At 56.8% G+C, this 20,514-nt stretch overlaps 1 protein-coding gene across 1 annotated transcript in view; it reads left to right on the forward strand.

The window, feature by feature from the left end:
* The first annotated feature begins 10,365 nt into the window (after positions 1 to 10,365).
* Sez6l (seizure related 6 homolog like) overlaps positions 10,366 to 20,514 on the forward strand; it is a 59,030-nt gene continuing 48,881 nt past the window's right edge. The window contains exons 1-3 of the mRNA XM_077110105.1: positions 10,366 to 10,401; positions 16,336 to 17,080; positions 18,237 to 18,370. Coding sequence (XP_076966220.1) covers positions 10,366 to 10,401; positions 16,336 to 17,080; positions 18,237 to 18,370 — 915 coding nt within the window. The remainder of the gene's footprint in view (positions 10,402 to 16,335; positions 17,081 to 18,236; positions 18,371 to 20,514) is intronic.

Here is a 20,514-nt window from a genome sequence, read left to right on the forward strand (position 1 = left end):
TCTTCAAATAGAATAAACCAGGTCATTCTCTCTTCTCCCTAAGGAGGGCTGGGGGTGGTAGGCGCTGTCTTTAATGTCCCATTACCTGGCTGGCGTGGCTGGCTAAGGAGGCAGGGAGAGGAGGGTCAGCCCCAGCCCGTCTGCCGCGGGCCCCCCCCCCCCCGATTCAGTAAACATCTCAATGGCCCCTTCCACGGGGCAGGTACTTACTCCTGCTCCCCGAAAGAGCTCCCAGGCCAGGGAGGACCTTGTGCCTGAAGACAGTTATTAAAATGCAACCTACTAGACCACAGAAGCCACAGGGCCCCCAAAGTGTCCTCGTGGCTGTCCTGCTGGTCACAACTCATTATCTGTGACAGTGTTTGCTCCATGCCTGGCTTTCCCTCTAGGCCCGGGGCAGAGACGGAGTCAGCCCTGCCTCCGCTGTGGCCACCACTGGCAGAGGGGCGGGCCGGAGGGAGGGGCTCCATCCAAATCACAGCCATTGCCAGGACAGTGAGTGAGTGGCTGGTCGGGGCTGCGGGCACGGTGCAGGAGAGCTCCTGTCTCTCCCCAGGGGTGTGATGATGTCTGCAGAGAGATGGTGTCAGGGCCGAGGCATTTAGGATGAGCTGGAGGTTCCCCAATGACCCATGAGGGAGAAGGGGCTGCAGCCAAGGGAAGGGCATGTTCAAGGTCATGTTGACAGAAGTGACCCCAGAGCTGATGCTCACCGAGTGTCTTCTGTGTTCTACGCTCTTTCTGTGCATCTGCCATTGTGGTTCCTACGACCACCCTTGAGGGGCTGCTCCTACCCATTTCACAGATGAAGAGACTGTGGTCAGAGAGGTGAACTCTCTTAACTCTCACTATTAGGAAATGGTGGGTAGGGGGGGACATTTTTCAGTGGATTCTGTGACTCTGAGTGTGGCTGGAACCAGTGGGTTTTTCCTACCTGCTTTCTAAAATATGAAGTTTGGAAAGGGACAAGGGGTTGGAGACAGCTGTGAAGTGAGGGTGGGAAGATTGGACTTGGCGTTGGAAATGGAGACAAAGACCCCTCTGTGAGGAACCTCACAAACGCTAGGCTCAAGATCTTGAACTTCCAGCCGAGTGCAGTGGCCCACGCCTGTCATCCCAGCAGCTCAGGAGGCTGAGGCTGGAGGATCACGAGTTCAAAGCCAGCCTCAGCCACAGCGAGGCCCTCAGCAAAAGCGAAGCCGCTCAGTGAGACCCTGTCTCTAAATAAAACACAAAATAGGGCTGGGGGTGGGGCTCAGGGGTTGAGGCCCCTAGTTCAATCCTCAGGACCAAAATAAATAAAAGATCTTGAACTGCCATCTGTAGGTCAGCGCCCCCTGAGTTGTCAGGGGATCTGCCCGATGGCACTGCCATCGTCTGAGACAAGGATAAAGTGTCTACAGCTTGTTTGGGTGTCATCCTTCCCAACTGTGCACAGAACAGTGAACTTGGGGGTTGCTGGCAGGGACGTCAGGGGGATCAGGCAGGGTGTGACCGGGGAGGAGGGGGCTGCCAGGACGGCAGGGGAAGAGGCCGGGGGAGTCAGAGGCAGGAGGGAGTTAGAGGCTGAACTCAAGACCCTCAGACGGGAGGTGCATGAAGGGGGTCCTGCCCGCGTCTGGCCTTGGCATCGAAGCAGCCCGCGTTCCCGGCAGGCCCAGTGGGGAGAGGGTGAAGTCGCACGTGGGACTGAGCAGACAAGGCCGTGTTGCTTCCGTGGGGACCAACGGGCTCCTCTCGGGGCACTTCATACCCGTGGCGTGTGGCCCAGGCCACCAACTACGTTCCCATCAATTTCCTTCCAAAGCCTCCTCTGCCTTGGGAGTTGTCTCGCTCGGAGCCAGCCTCTGCGACCAGCCTCCCCTTCCAAAGGAGGTCACCCGTGCGAACAGACACTCGCTGGAGCTAGATCACAGCACCGCTTAGAGCAGTCGGGGGAGTCCTGGGGGCCTGGTCCCCCGCCCCTCTGTGCCCTGGGGGCCACTGAGGCTCCCTCAAGAGGGCCAGCTTGGTCAGGGCCACTCAGTCACCAAGCGCTCTTCCTTAGCTGGCCTGGGTGTCAGCCCTTCTGCAGGACGATCCCTCTCCCTTCAGTAGCCAGAGGGTCCCCTCCTCGAGTCCCGCCACAGGCTGCTTGTGCGTCAAAGGCCCCGGAGCCCGCCGATGGACGTGGAAAGGGATCCACGGGAGGAGCAGGGTGCACACCAACCAGGCCTCTCCGCCTCTGCTCCCCGACGCGAGGGTGGTCAGCCCCGGCTGGGAGCTAACCTGTGCGTTGCAGGATGAGGAGCAGCATCCTTGGCCTCTGCCCACCAGCTGCCAGGAGCACCCCTGCCCCAGGTCCCTGGTGGGCAGAACCGCCCCCAGTGGGGAAGCCCTGGCCTTCAGAAAACCCTGGGGGCAAGGAGAGCTCAGAGGGGGTTCAGAGCAAATGGTGACGGGTTCGTTCACTGGGTGCGAAGCCTTGGCAGGACCCTTTGCCTCCCTGGGCCTCAGTTTACCCCTCCACAGGATGGGGACAGCTTCTCTTCTTCAAGGATTTTACTGTGGGATCAAACAGGGCGACGGACAGGACCGTGCTCCCTGCATGAATAAGTGCATGAGAATCACACGCGATTCCTTCTTGTGCCACCCGAGGCAAAAGGCCAGCACAGAGACGTGGCGGGGGCTGGGGTGGTGGCTCCGTGGCAGAGCACTTGCCTAGCCCGTGTGCTGCCAGTGGCTGCCTCTCGATCTGATTTGCTAGTGACCCAGGTGGTCAGCTGGCGGCTGTTCCTCAAACTCCACTCTGACAGTGAGGAGGACTCCCAGGTGCACGTTGGCTTCCGTCAATGTCCATGAAAAACAATAAAGAGACGTTTAGGACCAAGACGCTCTGAATAGTCTCCCTGGTGGTCTCCATCGCGGGTGTCGGCTGCCCAAACTCCAGGCTTGTGTGGGGCCCAAGATGCATCTGTTAAACTCACACCAAGTGGAGACCCAGGCTGTGGGGACAGGGGCGAGGGACTCACCTGAGGGCAGATGGGGCAGGCTCCTCAGGAGGGTGTGGGTGCCCTAGAAAGGGAAGGGCAGGGCTCTGGGGCTGGGTCACCTTCATCTCACCACCTCCACCCCCCCCACCCCACCCCACCCCCGACCCCTCCCGACCCCCCCCCTCCGCCAAGAACCAGAACTGGTTCCAGCACCTTCTTCCACATTGCTCAGCAAAGTGCCCAGCAGCCGTCAGATTGTCAAGAAATGTTTGTTGAGTGACCATCTGAGGGTGTGCATGAATGAGTAAGTGGAAGACTGAATCGCCAGGGTGCAAATGAAATAATGGATTTAGAGTACTTTGAACAGCCCCTAAGAAAGGGCTCATCATCAAGGGTCCTACCTCAGACCGACCTGGGTTTGAATCCCAGCTCCCCCAGCCCCTCCCAGTGTGTTCTCCGCTAAGTGAATTTCCCCCTCTGAACCTCAGTTTCCTCATCTGCAGAAGGGTGAATGCAACTGTCCCCACACCACAGCCTCGCTCCCAGGACTAAATAAGACAATGCAAGTAAAACACTTAGCACATCCCCAGGTTCGGAGAGCCGTACCAGTGCTGCCGGATAAATACGTAAGTATGAATAGAACCGCGCAGGACGCTCCAGGTACCGACCGTGGGAAAGGGAGACTAAGGCCTGTCCTGCTCCCTCTCTGCCCCATCCTCCCTTCCCTGGGTCACTGGCCACATGCGCGGAGCCAACCCCGTCAGGGCTGGCATCTGAGTGAATAAGGGCCTATCCTAGCCGGCCCCAGGCGGATGGCCCAGCGCCACCAAGTGCGGGCACAGGGCCCACGAAGGGGGCGGGCGGGCGCCGGGCACTGGGGCTCTCTGTGAGGCCCCTTCCGCGCCCCCGGACCCGCCCCCAGCACCTGCGCCGCAGGGTGGGAGAGAAGGGCTGCAGTGTGCGCCCTTGTCCCCTGGGCTGCGGGAGCTCATTAGCGCGGGGCAGAGGCTGGCTGGACTCCAAGGCCCGGGAGTCAGACCGGAGGCAAAGGTGCCCCCGCGCCCCAGGGTGCACTCGCGGGTCCAGCCCGGAGATGGCGGGGTCCCCCTCACAGAGCAGGTGCCCAGTGCGTGCGGACGGGGTGGGTTGGGATGGACCTGATGAGACGGGATGGGGCTGGAGGAGGGGTGAGGGGACAGGAGGGGCGAGACCCGTGGGGGTGGGGAGCAGAGGGATGCCATGAATAGAGCAGAGACGCAGGGCGCGCTCTTCCCCTGCTTGGGGCTGAGACCTTCCTGTAGCTGACCTAGAAGTCCCCAGGGGCTGGCCAGGCAGAGACAAAGTCACCTGAGACAGCAGGGGGAAAGGGGAACAGCAGAAGCTACCCAGTCCCGTCCCGGCCTTCTTTGCCCCCAAAGAGAATCTCCCCTTAAAATCACTGCCTGAGAGCCGCCAGTTCTGGAAGGACGTTAGACTGTCCTGCCCAGCGCTTTGCAATCATGTTTGAATCCCAGCGCTGCCAACGACTGGTTGCTCTGGGCTTCCTCCTCTGTAAAGTGGGAGCGTTTCTGTCACCTGCCTCACATCGGGGTGACAGCAGAGGAAACCTCGTGTAGCAGCGGTGACCTGGGGACCTGGCTCCCAGTCAGCACGTCTCTCTGTTAACATTCTTCATGCCCGTGGTGAGGGTCCTGGTGCCTCCGGAGCCCACACCTGATCCAGCCCAGGTGTTCCCAGAGTTTGCTGGTTATTGAGGACCAGTGATCCCCGAGGCCACCCTCAGGTTCAGTGATTTGCTAGAAGGACTCGCAGAACTCAGAAGCCATCAGACCTGGTCTGAAATAGCCCGGGGCAGAGGTGTGCAGGAGGATGGCCAGAGGGTCCAGGGCAAGCTCTGTCCTCCTCTCCTGGGGAGTCCTGCACAGCGCCTGCTTCTCCCTCAATGAAGCCGTGGCCACTCTGGGATCCTGCCAACCAAGGAGGCCCGCCTGCCCCTGGTGCCCAGGGTTTTCACTGAGGGTTTGCACACAGGCACGGTGGACCTCCCGGGTGGCCGACCTTGGTCAGCAGCAACTATCCGACATGGCCAAGGCCCCCAGGTAGCTTCCAAAAGTCTTATCTGACAGCACACAGCAAGGGCCAAAGGTAACAGTGGCACCCGCCTGTCATCCAAGTAATTCAGGAGGCTGAGGCAGGAGGATCTCAGTTCAAGGCCAGCCTCAGCAACAGTGAGGCCCTAAGCAACTCAGTGAGACCCTGTCTCTAAATAAAATGCAAAACAGGGCTGGGGTGGGGTTCAGGGATTGAGGGACCCTGAGTTCAATCCCTGGTATTTGCCCCCCCCAAAAAAAGAGGTGGCCTTCAAGAGCCACAGTCAAGACTAGCCCCATCTCTGCAGAGCCGCCTTCAGCCTCACGTTTGCAGAACTGCCTCTGACATGTTAAAACTCCACCTTGCACCTGTCGCCCCTGGCCTGGCCCCAGCGGTTCCTCAAGGGGGACGAGGCAGAGGTCACTGTCCCCACTTGACCAAGCAGGAAACGGAGGCTTTGAAAGATGGAATTTGCTCAAGGTCATATAGCAACCCAGGGGCAAAAAGCAGCCCTTGAATGGGGGTCTCCTGACATTCCAGATGACCGGGTCCTTGGGAGCACTTCACAGTCTCCTCTCCCTGTCTGTGGGTCTGAGCCGACGGCCGGGGAGGACTCCATAGGCCATCTTCTCGGCTCTCTTGCAAACTGGAGTCATTCCCAGGTATCCCGCTGCCTCGTGAGTGCGTAGATGACGGACAGGGCTTCCTCGGGGCTGTGTGTCAACGTCTCCCTGCCTCAGGGACTCGCTGACTTTCTGTACTCCAATAAATCACCCTCTCCCCCACCGTCGCCCCTGTCCAAAGATCCCAGTGGCACCGTGAGGTACGGATGGAGTGGGGGTGGTGGGGGACAGGTGGGAAGGGACAGGGAGGTTGGAATGCTAGCCACCTGGCACCCTGTCAGCCCCAGTTAATCCGACTGTTAGAGATGAGGGCGAGTTAGCTGCCGGCCAACCGCTCCTGGGCTCCGTCTGGGGGAGGACAGACGGAGGCAGCACCCTGCGATGCGCTGATGAGATGGAACACGACATAAAAGGGTGTTCGAGGCTTTCTGAAGCCCACGTGCATCACGGAGGAGATGCGCTGGTGGGGGGGCGGCGCCCAGAGGTCGCCTATCAGATAATGACTCGTGGCTGAAACCCTGAGAGAGTCCTTTCTTGCCTGACCAGCTCCCACACACACACCAGCTGCAAGCCCCGCAGCCCGGGGCCTCTGCAGCAGCCTGAGGGAGGGGAGCTGGGGTGTCCAGCTCACGGGCACCCTGCTGTGGTATTTTGGGTGGCGCCTCTGCTGCACCAGAACGTCTCTGTCCGATCGCGGAGGCCGGAGAAAGGAAAAGACCCCCGAGCGAATCCACCAGCGGGGCTTCCCTCTGTCCCCCAGTGCTCCAGGAGGCTGCATGATGTGGGGGGACAGGCTGACTTCAGGCACTCTGCTTGTAAGCTGCCGCGTGGGGAACGAGGCTGGAGCTGACGGACTTTAGGATCACTAGGGTGGGGCGAGGATCCCTTGTCCAAAATGCTGGCGATCAGAAGTGTCTTGGGTTTCAGGTCTTTTAGGATTTTGGAACATACATCATGAGCTATCCTGGGGACGGAACCCAAGTCTAAACACAGAATTCATTTACGTTAATGAATATATGTGCATTTATGTATCAGGTGTACCTTACACACGTAGGCTACAGGTAATAATAAGTTTAATAAGTTTGTGCGTGAAACAGAGGTTTTTGGTTTGGGTTTTTTTTTTTTCTTTTTTTGGAGGGGGGTTACCAGGGATTGAACTGAGGGGCACATCTTCAGCCCCATTTTGTGTTTTATTTAGAGGCAGGGTCTCACAGAGTTGCTTAGGGCCTCACTGTGGCTGAGGCTGGCTTTGAACTGAGATCCTCCTGCCTCAGCCTCCTGAGCCGCTGGGATGGCAGGCGTGGGCCACCACGCCCCGGCATGAAATTTTTGTAGTGTGAAATTTTTCCATTTGTGGTTTCCTGTTTACACTTGAAAAGTTCTGGAATTTGGAGCATGTTTTGAGTTTTGAAGCAACGCTCAACCTGGAGCATACGCTGTCTACAGCTTACAATCTGTCACTTGAAGAGGTCGTGAGTTTTGTGTGACATGCCGAGTCCTCCCCTCCACACTGCAGGCATATTTGCAATTCATAAAATAGATAGTTTTTTAGGTACCTACTATGTGTCAGGTCCACAGTCATCAGTAGGTTCTAAGGAGACAGTGATGGTGAGTAGGCGGGACCCTGGGCATGAAAAACCCAATCCTGGAGGGAGCAGGATGGCTTCAGCAGTGAGGACGGTGCTCTGACTTATCATTAAGGGAATAAGGATGACTTTTTAATTTAATACATTTTTTTAAATATACTTTTTCCAAAAAAAATTTGGGAGGTACTGGGGACTAAACTCAGGGGCACTGGGTCCCTGAGCCCCATCCCAGCCCTATTCTATATTTTATTTAGAGACAGGGTCTGTCTGAGTTGCTCAGGGCCTCACTGTTGCTGAGGCTGGCTTTGAACTCTCCATCCTCCCGCCTCAGCCTCCCCAGCTGCTAGGATGACACGTGAGCGCCACTGCCCCTGGCTGGTTGAGCTTTCATTGGTGCATCCTAGCGGTACACCATGGTGGGATTTGATGCTGTGTCTTCATAAGCTCTTAGGAATTCCTGTCACTCCCCCTTCCTGTCAGTTTCCCCTTAACCAATCGGACCTGTGTGTGTTGACCATGTGCAGCACCATGTTTTGAAACATGCATAGGCTGTGGAATGGCTAAATCCAGCCCATAATGCGCTCATCATTTTGTAGTGAGAAGGTTAAGGTCCACTCTCTTAGCAGTTTGCAAGTAGGAAATGCACGGTTGCTGACTGCAGCAAGGTGCTCAGCCTGTTGCACATAGGTCTCTGGGTCTCCTTCCTGGCCTCCAGCTGAAATGCGCATCCTTTGACCAAAACCCCGCCGGCCCTGGGCCACCTTGCCTCTCTGCTCTGTGGGCGGGGCTCCTTGGGATCCCACTGCGCCTTGCTCTTTGGTGTGACAGAAGCCAGGATCCCCAGAGGGCGTCCACTCTTCTTGCAGCTGCATGGCTGTCCCCTGGGGGTCCATAAGGGCAGCCTCTTGCTGGCGGTGACTTGGCCTGGATGCAGGTCTCCTCCTGCTCCCGCAGCCCGGCCTGGCTAGACCCTTTGCCCTTGAAGTTTTGCACCTGGAAACAGGTTTCTCTGTGGCACTAGTGTCCCCGTGGGGACCTCGGAGTCGAGGGGACAAAGACTGTCCTTGTCAAGGCCCTGGGCCCTGCAGACGGCTGTCCGGGTGCGACCCCCCGTCTTCTCCTGGTCCCCACAGACGCGTCAGCTCCTCTAGGTTCGGGCTTCTGCGATCAGCGCTCTCTGTGGTGACATTTTGCGCCATCTGAGCAGGTGTCAACGACCATAAACGTCCCTCTGCTTGGGGACACACCCAGGCGGAGCCTGGAAACCGCCACTTCCGGAGCCTCTCTTGCTCTGGAGACCTGGGTTCCTGCGCCCTCCTGTGCAGGGACCCGAGCCTGGGCTGCTGCATCCGCTCTGCCCCGTGGGTGGCCTAACACACCCCAGAAGAGCCTGGATTGGGGTCCCTGGCTGCTCTCGAGCAAACGTGGGGTGAGGTAGGAGACGGGTGGGGACAAATGTGGGGCCCCGGGGGAAGCGGCTACGGAGAGAGAACCAGAGGACACCGCAGGGTCAGTGGGGCACCATGTGACATCCAGCTGCCCCAGACTCCAAGTTAGCTGGTCTAGCTCAGAGTCACCAAGAGCAGTGCTCAGAGTGACAAAGCTGGAGGAAGCCTCACTGTCCCCAAAGCTGTGGGTGGTGGGTCAGTAGCCTCAGGTCACTCGGCAAGGTGATTTTTCAAATTTTCAACGTCAATCAAAATTTTAAATATGTAGATTTCTCAGCTGAGAAATGCAACAGGTAGGGGCATTGCCTGCAGAAATTACCTGGACAGATTTAGGGACAATATGCACTAATTTCTCTGCTTTACAGAGAGAGATGAGGACCAGGACAACAACTCAGATACTAATCAACAGGAGACTGGTTTGGCAACACAGATGTTGATATTTTAATGTAGGCCTCTTAAAAGAATGAAGTGATCATCTGTGTGTGAACATGAAAAGGTATCCATGCTGGAGTCTAGGTGAAGAGTTGGTAGCAGAACACTAATGTAATGGAATACTAGACAGCAGAGAAAATGGGTCAACAGTAAACCTTTATCAACATGGGTGAATCCCACAGAATGCCAAACCAAAAACAAAAAAGCAGTTTTCAGGAAAATTCACAGGGTCTGGTAGTATTTATATAAAGTCTTAAAACATGCCCCTTAATGCCATATAAAGTTCAGAAGTATTGATCTCCATAATAAATAAATGCAGACCATAAACAACAATAATAATAAAATGCATGTAATAAATGAGAGTGCTGAACACTAAATTAGAAATATACTTAATTCCAGGAGGAAAGTGGGGGGGGGCGTGCATAATTATTCGTGGCCTGCACTTCTTAAGCAGGTGTTCCCACACGGGCCTTCCTGCGCTCAGTCTGGAGCTCTCTGGATGACGGATGGTTCTGGATACTCTCCTCCGTAAGCGGCAGAGCTTACTGAGCTCTGGGTGGACTGGTGGGCTGCAGCGCTGGCGAGGTTCCCAGGCTGCGTGGGAGCCCTGGCTCCATGGTAATGAGCCTCCCAGACCCGGCTGGGGCAGCCCGTTGTACAGACGAGGACAGCTGGGTCCCCAGGAGGGAAATGCCACTGCCCGTCAGCAAGAGCTGAGTCTAGAACATGAACAATCCCGAGCCAGCCCCAGGCTCCCGGGGGCTGTGGCACCAAGAAGGTGTGACCCAATCATCATCGTCACTGCAGTGCACTGCTTTAGAGACTCAACAAGACCCTTCAATACGGGCGTCCTGGGAGGGCAGGTGGATGCCCAGGGCAGTGGGGGAAGCCGTGCTGATTACTTTCAATTTCCTACTTTTGGGGTATTTTTGCTTTTTTTTTTTTAATAAAAAGCTATTTTCTGGGGATAAAAAATATTTGAGGATGCAGGGAAAGTGAAAGAGCATAAGAAACAGGTCAGAGAGTGTGTGACTCCAGCCAACCTGCTCCGTGACCTTCCACAGGTCACCTCCCTTCTCTGAGCCTGGATTTTTTTATCTATAAAATGGGGGAGCAAAATGCCCACCTCAGGATTGCCTGGGATCGCAGTGAGACCGTAAATGGGACTGTCCTGGTGGAGGGCAGGTCACCTCAGGAGGCCAGGACTGCGAGCATGGGGCTGCAGGTGGAGGGCTCGGCTAGTCCACAGGTGAGCTGACCCCCGTCCCAGCCACCCCCGCTGCTCTTCATCCCACAGAGTCCAGGGAGATCAGCGCCCGATCACCTGAGGGTCCCTGTTCCCACAGGGCTGGGTTAGGAAGGTGACCCCACTGCATGGGCTCCAAGAAGCCAGAACTGTGTCCACCAGCTCTGTCTGTTCATTGCCCAAGTAGACCTGGGGGGCCCGTGGCCTGTGACTGGCACAGAGTAAGGACTGGTGGACGAGTGGACGGCAAGTGGGTGGGTGGAGGGTGGGTGAAATGACAACCAAACACACATGAACGAGGGGACTGTAGTCTCCCTCAATCCAACTGCCTTATCTTTAAAACGAGGGCTCAGCCAAGGCTTGCTCCAATGCTATGAAATCCAGTGACCAAGCCCAACGGAGCCGGCCAGCTCTGGAATCAGGAAACAATCCAGCTCAGATGTTGAAGGCATAAAGCCAACTGTCGGCCTTCAGGGTGGCCGGGTGTTCCCGGGGGTGCAGTGGTGTTGTTTGAGGTGCTTTGCTGGGGTTTCCCAAGTCCCAGACAACCTCGTGTGGTTATTGCACTCACATGCTGTGTGACTCTAGGCAGCTATGCCCCCTCTCTGAACCTGAAGTGTCTTCTCTGGGTAGTCTGGGACCTTGATCTCTGGGAGCCTCTTGTCTTTAAGATGTGATCTTGGCTTCTTGGGTGTGCTCCCACCCCCCAACCAGGGCAGGCTCGGCGAGTCCTTATTATGGAATGGGAAGGCCCCAGAAATAACTACACGTCGGGTGTTCATGACGATGTTTAGAACAGTGACTCACATCTTTATAGTGCACTTCCCCAAAATACATCCATTGATTCACCCACCAGTTCTGGCTCCTAAAAACAGTCTCAGTAAACAGTCCTACGAGGGAAGGATCACCATCGTCCCTACCAGGAAATTGCATCCCAAGGGGGCTCCTGACTCAGTGAGTAGAGGGCTCCCGTCATTACAAACTGCCTTCAACCAGTCGGTGCTAAAGCCAGCACCAAGCCTCAGCCCTTAGCCAGGCTCACAAACACACTCTGTCATCCCAGTGACTCGGGAGGCTGAGGCAGGAGGATCGCAAGTTCCAAGCCAGCCTCAGCCACAGGGAGTCCCTAAGCAGCTCAGTGAGACCCTGTCTCTAAATAAAACACACAACAGGGCTGGGGAGGGGCTCAGTGGTCGAGGGCCCCTGAGTTCAGTCCCTGGTACCCCCCACCCCCCCCAAAAAAAGCCTCAGTGTTTTTGTAAATATATATTTTTCACATTAAAGAAAGTATTAAATGCATGTTACACCGAGGTTTGTTACAACAGCAACAAAAAATGCCAAAAGCCGGAGGACGGAAGAGGCCACCACTGGTCCCAGGCACCGAGGCTCGCCATCACGACATCTTCAAATCAAAACGCGACTCTGGGCATTGCCGTTTGTTTCACTCGGCGGTTTCCCGCCCATTTCGCACACGCCATAGGGTTTTATATCTCCTCCCTTCACCTGCCCTGGGGCGGGGACGCCCTGTCGCCTCCCTGTCCTGCCACGCACTGTGGCGGGCACCCGCCCCTTCCCCGGCCCGCGGCTGCTCCCGGGCATTGATACAGCGGAGCCTCCCGTCCGTGGAAGCCCGCCTCCTCCATCAAAGTTAGAAAAGGGGAGAGAGGAGGGCGCCCCTCCCGACGTGGACGGCAGGAGAGATGCCCAGCTGCCTCCTGCGTCTGGACGGTCCCTGGAGAGAGCGACTTGGATGCGCACTTCATTAAGACTCCATCCGGTCCCGAGCTCTAGGTGGCCATGGGTCTGCGTCTGTCTCCCTGGGTCCCCGGCATCTCTGAGAGTGCCCAGGGTCCGCCGGAGAGAAAGGCTGGAGGTGGCCCGCGGATTGACTGACAGCATCTGCCAGAGCCCTGGATGCGCACCATCAGGAAGGAAGCAGCCGCCAAGTGTGACGGCGGGGATTGACGGTTTTAATGGCTCCGAGGAAAAGGACCGAATTTAACTTAATGGCCACGGGGCCCCCAGGAAAAAGCAGCCCATTAGAGCGAGTTATGGAGTTGCCAGATCCCCCGGCACCAAAGTCCCCTGCACTGGCTGGCTTTCACGGGAAGAGGCTGCCTGTCCCCAGCTGCAGGCTCTCTAGTCCTTCCAGTGAGCTCCGGCTCACAGCCACCACCCTGGGGACCCCGGGCTGCGGGGGAGTGATGGTGAAATCTGCCCCCTGTGTTTCCTTCCGCTTCCGTCGGTGATATTCAGGTCTTGGAGGACTGAGATCGCCAAGGGAGGTCACAGGCCTTGGAAAGACACAGAGTCACCCCCTGTCCCTCAAACCCATACCTGCTTCTTGACGCCTGCACCTAGAGGGCAAACTGAAGGAGGACCACGCAGCAAGTCAGCCAGACCCCGGTTCCCAGCTGACCGCAAACCAGAACCACCCCGACGTGGCTCCTCACCCCAGTCAGAGTGGCCGTTATCACACACCAAAAAAATATACAGATGCTGGCCAGGACGGGGACAAAAGCCAGCTCTCCTACGTGGCTACTGGAAACGTAGCACAGCGCAGCCATAATGGAGAGCCACGTATGGAGGTTCTTCCGAACACTAGAAATGAACCTACCATGTGCTCCAGCTGTCCCACTCCTGGGCACATACTCCAAGGACATAGAACCAAGATACGACAGAGGCATCTGCCCTTGCAGCACTGTTCAAAAGAGCCACATTATGGAACCAACTGAGATGTCCACTGACAAGTGAACCGATAAGGAAAAGGTGGTGCTCGTACACAGTGGAATACTATACAGCCTGGAAAAGGGAGGGATCTGTCATTTGCAGGCAACACAGCTGGAACGGAGGAACTTCATGTTAAGTGAAATGAGCCAGGCACAGAACGGCAGATATCATGTGATCTCATCCATCTGGGAAACTGAAAATGCACTTCTCATGGAAAAATAAAATGTAGAATGTAATCCCTGGAGTCTAGGGAGGGTCAGGAAGTGAGCACAGAGTGAAATCATAGAATAACTAGTTTGATTTTTCCCGCAGCACAGGAGAGCAACTGGGGTCTGATGGGGACCACCTGATTTATGTCAGAATACCAAGAAAGGAGAGCCCAGAGGTTCCCAGCACACAGAAAGGATAACGGCTTAGGTAGAGGGAGGTGCTAGTTACCCTGATTGGATCATCACGTGTTTTAGCATGTACTGAGGTATCATATCGGACTCCCCCAAGTAGCTCCAAATAATCGTGTCCATTGACAAAATCTTTTAATTGCCAGAGGGGTTTTGGCAACCTGAGCTCCCTAGGACTCATTCCTAGAGATGGAGATTTGGTGGGTCTGAATCTGGGGGCAGGCAGGATCATCCTGGAGAAAACTCTAGAACCCAGCGCCACAAAATGAGAGTCTGGGAGGGAACAAAGAAGGTGCTGTCCAAGCTGAGGAGAATACCAAGCAACACCAGAATTTCCTAACAGAGCCAGCCGCACAGTCTGAAATCAAGAAAGAAATGCTGGGTGGACTGCAGATTTATTTAGAGCCAGGTGCAGTGGCGCACGCCTGTCATCCCAGCAGCTCAGGAGACTGAGGCAGGAGGATCACGAGGTCAAAGCCAGCCTCAGCAACTCATCGAGGCCCTAAGCAGCTCAGTGAGACCCTGTCTCTAAATAAAACACAAACTAGGGCTGGGAATGGGGCTCAGTGGTCGAGGGCCCCTGAGTTCAATCCCTGGTACCAAAAAAAAAGGAAAATTACTTGGGATCCCAAAGCCTCGTCTGTAAAACGGGAGTGATAATTTCTCCCTTGCAAGGTTGAGAAAGAACTGAATGAGGCAATGGGTGTGACGCAGTTGTGCATTCCTGGCACCCCGCCAGCACAGTACAGTGTTCCAAACATCACTATTGCCACGGGCAGGTGTGGTGTCCTGCTCTTGGTGGCTTTGGATGTGCAGATGACAAGACTTACTCTGCTGACCGTCTCCCTCCCTCGTCTCCTCCTGCCCCTGGTGACGGAGGGCAGAGTCTGGGAAGCCGACCACACGACCAAACAGAGCCCATCAGCCGGCTGGGGACTCCGCCCAGCGGAGCAGGGTTAACAAGGGCTCTGAAAATAATTGTCAATCGCTTGTTTGTGCCAAAAGCAATGTCACAGCTAGATGGGTCCTTCTGTCACGCTCATCAGGCTGCATATTTGACACCTAGAGAGACCCAGGAGCATCGGTGCTGGTGAGTGGTGGCCCAGACAGGGCGACCCCTGGGGACCCCCGAGCCTGGCTGCACCAAGCTGTTGGCATCCACCACAGCTGGGCCCCAGAGCTGGGTGTCCCAACCCGCCACCTCCACCAGCTCTGTCTGGTCACCCTCTCCTCACTCCACAGTCTATAGAGACTGTCACCATCAATCCTTTGGTAAAAGCCACCGCTTTATTTCTCTCCATCTCGAGATCCTCACGTCCTGGCCGGGGACGGAAGGAATGGCGACAGTGGCTGGCAGTGACAGAGCCCACCTGCGACAGAGCCGCTGCCCCTGTGCTGAGGGGAGACCGGAACAGCAGCCCCATTTGACAGGCAGGACAACTGAGGCTCGCAGAGGGGAAGCCACTGACCGGCACCTGGAAGAGCTGGGGCCGAGGAGGGTCCACGAAGCTCTTTGCAAGCAGGATTCAGGCCAGGAAGGCCCTTTACAAAGTATCTCTCAGTGGTTCTCCGAGTCCCCAAGTCCCCTTAGGAATTTTTGTTTGGGGGAGGAGTGAGGGGGTGGTACCAGGGATTGAACTCGGGGAGACTCGACCACTGAGCCCCACCCGAGCCGTATTCTGTATTTTACTTAGAGACAGGGTCTCACTGAGTTGCTTAGGGCCTCGCTGTTGTTGAGGCTGGCTGGGAACTCATGATCCTCCTGCCTCAGCCTCCCAAGCTGCTGGGATGGCAGGTGCGCGCCACCGGGCTCAGCTCCCTCAGGACTTTTTGGCTCTATGATGCCATACCAGCAATATGCCTTCAGTAGAAACTGCGCCTGGGATTTGGAATCTGGGTCTTTTTCCAGACAGGCAACATATGGTACCATCTTCCCCTGTGAGGCGGGGCGGGGGCGGGGCCGCAGCTCTGGGGCGCCACCTAATGGACAGTTCGGACCATCCCTACCCTGGGTAGGTCAGATGTCCCCAGCAGGTTTCCAATTTCCGGTGTTTTCAATTTGCAATGGTGTCATGCAGCAGAGTTGGAGGAGCATCTGTAGATGGTTTTACTTTCAAGATAAACATGAAGGCTGGGGCTGGGGCTCAGTGGCAGCGTGCTTGCCTCGCATGTGTGAGGCACTGGGTTCGAGTCTCAGCACCACATACAAATAAATGAATAAAATAAAGGTCCGTCAACAACTAAAAACTATATTTAAAAAAGCAAAGAGATAAAATGAGTCACAAACGTTGCAAAGCAAGAAGACCCACCAGGTCCTGGCCCCTGCTTCCCTACATAACCAGGGCTGTCCCCAATCACCCTCCACCTGTGCCTCCAGCTCCCTTCCATGTCCTCTTTCATATTGGGCCTTCATGGGTCTTCACATATCCTCCTCTTAGTCAGGTGTCCTTGTGTGGTGGACAACATGTGCAACCGTATATGGCAGACTGTGTGAGGACCCTGTCCTCTCTGTCCTGTTAGCACACAAACTTCTCCATCTCTAACTGTTACTGCTTAGAAATATGATTGTCTCTATTTTCCTGTCCACCACCGCCGGCCATCTAGCGCATACCCAGCTAGACCTTATCACTGTGGCCTTGGTTCCTACCGTCCTGATGCTTAACTGGGTCCCAGCATGAGCCACCCCAAATCTTCCAGGAAAAGGGAGGACAGGAAGAGAGCAGAGGAGGGGTGGGGACTGGAGGGGAGGACCTAAAGGGCAGCCTGCAAGCCTTGGGGACCCTCTACCCCTGCTGACCCAAGCTGACAGTGTCTTGTCCTCTCTTCCCAAGATGCGGGACCAGAGGGCGCCTTGGGTCCTTCCGACCCTTACCTGCTGCCCTCCGACGCGCTGGACGGCGGCAGCCTGAGCAAAGAGAGCCCCGAGGAAGGGGTCTCGACGGTCCCCGCGACCCCCGCGCAGTCGGGGGAGGAGCTCGGGGGCCCGGAGCTGGAAGGAACAGGACCCTCGGCGCATCCCCAGCCCCCGGCTCTGTCGCCGCTGCTTCCCGAGGAGACCGGCCCCGAGCACAGGGTCCCGCCGCGGAGGAAGCCGCCGGCCATCAGGCAGGGGCACCTGCGGCCACCGGCCACCTGGGCAGCGGCGGTCCCCAGCGCAGGGTCCCACCCCGCGCGCCCGGCCCTCCTCTCCTCCGCCACTGAGGAGCCCCGTCCACCGGGGGACCTGGACCCTGTGGTGGCCTCCGAACCGTCCTCCGAGGTGCGCGGCTGGCCGGAGCGGGAGGAGGGGACGGTCCCCACCACGCCCGCGCCGCCGCAGCTGGCACCCTTCACCTCGCAGCCCTGGGTGGCGCACACGCTCGCGCAGGGGCCCGGCCCCCAGGAGCCCGCTGCGCCCCAGGACGCCCACGAGGCCACCCCCGACGACGCCAGCACCGTGACTCTGATGGACAAAGGCGACAACGAGCTGACAGGCTCGGCCTCCGAGGACAGCCAGGAGACCACCACGTCCACCATCGTCACCACCACGGTCATCACCACCGAGCAGGCGCCAGGTACTCAGCCCGCGGCTGCCGCCCAGCGCAGGTCCCGGCTCCGGGGCAGCGACGCTGGCCCCCCGAGGGGCCTTCTGGCCTTTCCAGAGCCGCCCACCCCACTTTTTGCAGAGCTGGGCTCTGAACCCAGGGCCTCCATGTGCCAAGTGAGCCCCCACTTTGAGCCACGTCCCCAGCAGCCCCAGGGAAACTTCCTTTCATCATGACCTTGTCCTCGGTATCTGTGGGGCCTGGTGGCACTTGTCTGTCATCCCAGCAGCTCGGGAGGCTGAGGCAGGAGGATGGTGAGCTCAAAGCCAGCCTCGGCCACAGCGAGGCCCTAAGCAACTCAGCCAGACCCTGTCTCTAAATAAAATATTAAAAGGGCCGGGGATGTGGCTCCGTGGTTAAGTGACCCTGGGTTCAATCCCAGGTACAAAAAGAGAAAGAGAGAAAATTTGCACCTGCACTAATCATGTACAAACTCTTTCCCATCCTTATCCTAATCCATGCTCTAGGATGACTATTTGCCCAGCATTCAGACGGTAGCCAGGATCATAAATAATGACATGAAAATATAATAATCTAAATGAAGTAGGTAAAGGGTCACAGGTTCTTCTGAAAATAGGACACCCTTTCTCCTAAGGGACTCGTGCATGCACAGACTTTGATATCTGAGGAAGTTCTGGAGCGAACCTTTGGTAATGTCCAGGGGCGGCTCTGCGTGTGTTCCTCTAGATGGGGGGACTCTGCACTTCTGCACTGAGTCCTTCACCTGTGGGAGAGGGGCCCCCAACAGCCCGCAAGGTGGGGTCTCCTTGAAGAGTGTAACCTCTTGGTCTGACTCGAGTTTGCTGTGTGAGCTTGGCCACCCACGAACCCTCTCTGAGCTCTTGTTGACCTGGTTCTAAAATGGATCTGAGGATACTATGGGGATAAGTGGGTCAGCCCTGCAGGCTGGTTACAAAGGCATCCAGCAGCACTCAGTGGCTTGGTTTGGGTATTTTATTGCCACTTTGATGATCATATCCGTTCTAGAGCTAAGGAGAGTCAACAGCAGCAGGAGGGACAGGAAAGGCGGTTCCCCTAGAAGCCCTGTCCCCCCGGCCCCCGCAGCCCACCGTGGGCTTTGAGCCCCCGTGTGTGGCCCCGTGTCCTGATCCAGTGCTCCCCTCAGCCCTCTGCAGCGTGAGCTTCTCCGACCCCGAGGGCTACATCGACTCCAGCGACTACCCACCGCTGCCCTTCAGCAGCTTCCTCGAGTGCACCTACAACGTGACCGTCTACACCGGCTACGGGGTGGAGCTCCAGGTAACCGCCTCCTCCCGCGGGACCTCTCCGGAGGGTGGTCTTCGCCAGGCCTCGTGCTGTCACCTGAGCAGTTTGGTTCTCTTCCTCTCCAACCAGGGCTATTTGAGCTGGGTTTTGTCAAGCGAGTAGGAGTCCCTAACTGAGAGCCCCCGGAGTATCATGGATGGTGGGACATGGTGGGGCGCTTTCCCCAGGAGGAAGGCCCTTGGTATCCTGCTGCTCAGCACACACCCACGGGGAAGCCCCACCTGGTTCATGGGATTCTTAAACATTTCTCTGTGAATGAAAAGGACAGCACGGAGCTCACACATCCATGTGTTAAGTCTCAGCTCTGTCCAAGCTGTGCAGCCCTGGGAAAGATCTTCACCTCTCTGAACCTCAGCTTCCCCTTCCGTAAAATAGCAGTACTGTGACTGGTTTGAAGGAGGACTAAACACAGCAATCCCGAGAGAGCACAGAGCCCTTGGCCAGAGCCCCCAGACACAGGACACGATGCTCAGGACGCATTGTCCTCTGCCCTCAGCACTCCCAGCACCTGGATCCAGCCTTCCCGGGAGGCCGCCCCATCTCTTGAAGTCAGGGTTAGGGTTAGGGTTAGGGGTTAGGATTAGGGTTAGGGTTAGGGGTTGGGGTTAGGGTTAAGGAACCCAGGAGGCAGGCCTGGGGGTGGGGTGCTGTCCAGCAAACGGTCCCACAGAGGAAAGGAAGAAGGTGGGGTCGGAAAAAGGGCCCCACACCCTGTGGCCTCAGACCCTTTGGGGCCAAGGTTAGGAATTTGGATGTGTTCCTTTTTCTAATAGACCATAAAAAGACATCGATAAGGATAATAAAGAGCCAGGTGTGGTGGCCCACGCCTGTCATCCAGCGGCTGGGGAGGCTGAGGCAGGAGGATCGTGAGTTCAAAGCCAGCCTCAGCCACAGCGAGGCCCTAAGCAGCTCAGTGAGACCCTGTCTCTAAATAAAACACAGAACAGGGCTGGGGGTGGGGCTCAGGGGTCGAGGGCCCTGAGTTCAAACCCTGACACCAAAATTAATGAATTAATTAATTACAGAACCATTTCTGAGCTGGGGTCTTTGGATGTCCTCACCAGAACGAGACTCTAGGGAGGCGTCTGGACCTGTACGGGACGTGCAGAACTAAGCCCCTCCTAACCAGGGGTCTTTGCGGCCCCCAGAGTGGAGCGTTCTCAGGGGTCCGTCGCGGGTCGTTACTCGATATCCGTGGAATAAAACAAACTGGAGAAAACCTCAGTCCCTCGGAACCGGGGCTTACTGAGCCCTCTCCTCCGTATCTCAAAGGGACCCACTGTGTATCTAACACAGTGTGCACACAGTAGGACTCCTCATTCCTTGACGCCAGGCAGAGTGGCCAACACGGGGGCCTGGCGGCACACAGACAGATTCAGTGCCTGACCTAAAAGAGTTCAAGGTCAAAACAGAAACACACAAGACACCCCTGGGCGAGGACTCCCGTGGGTGAGTTGGGGGTGCTGTAGAGGATGGTGGGGTTCATCAAAGAGAAGGATGCCTGGCCTGAAGAAGGAAGGGCTCCTGGGAGAGACTCGCTCTGCTTAGACAAAGGGCAGAGGGGCTCTGTCCCCAGCCCTGCTCTGACGCCTCAGTCTTGGGCCAGGCAGGGTGGACTCACACGCACACGCACACACTCTGTTCATCCTCACTGTGAAACCACTGCAGTTTCTCCCTTCTCCCTCCTCCAGTCCTAGAAAGTGGGAAAGACCAAGCAAGAGCACGGTTCTTTGGAAGAGGGTTGGTGACCCTGCAGACAGAGCCACCAGTTAGGAGGACATGTGCAGGGGCCTGGGGATACCCTAGAAACGAGACCCCAGCCCTCACCTGCCAATTCACACGGAGCAGGAGAATGTGCTCGATCACCCCCTAAGTGTTTATTGAGCACCTACTAGAACCAGGCACTGTTCCAGGCATGGGGGGGGGGGTCCCTGAGCAGCATGGAGAATCCACACCCTCTCAGAGTTGACACTGGTGAGATGTCCTCTCCTGTCTCCTGGAAGTGGGCCTCAAGCACAGGTTGGCCAGACCCCTGCCTCCAGCCCACCAGCTCCAGGAGAGTCTGTCCAACCCACCAGCACCCAGGAGCCTCTATCAAGGACAGCCATGGGTGCCTC

Source organism: Callospermophilus lateralis, chromosome 1 (assembly GCF_048772815.1).
Source record: "Callospermophilus lateralis isolate mCalLat2 chromosome 1, mCalLat2.hap1, whole genome shotgun sequence".
Lineage (NCBI taxonomy): Eukaryota > Metazoa > Chordata > Mammalia > Rodentia > Sciuridae > Callospermophilus > Callospermophilus lateralis.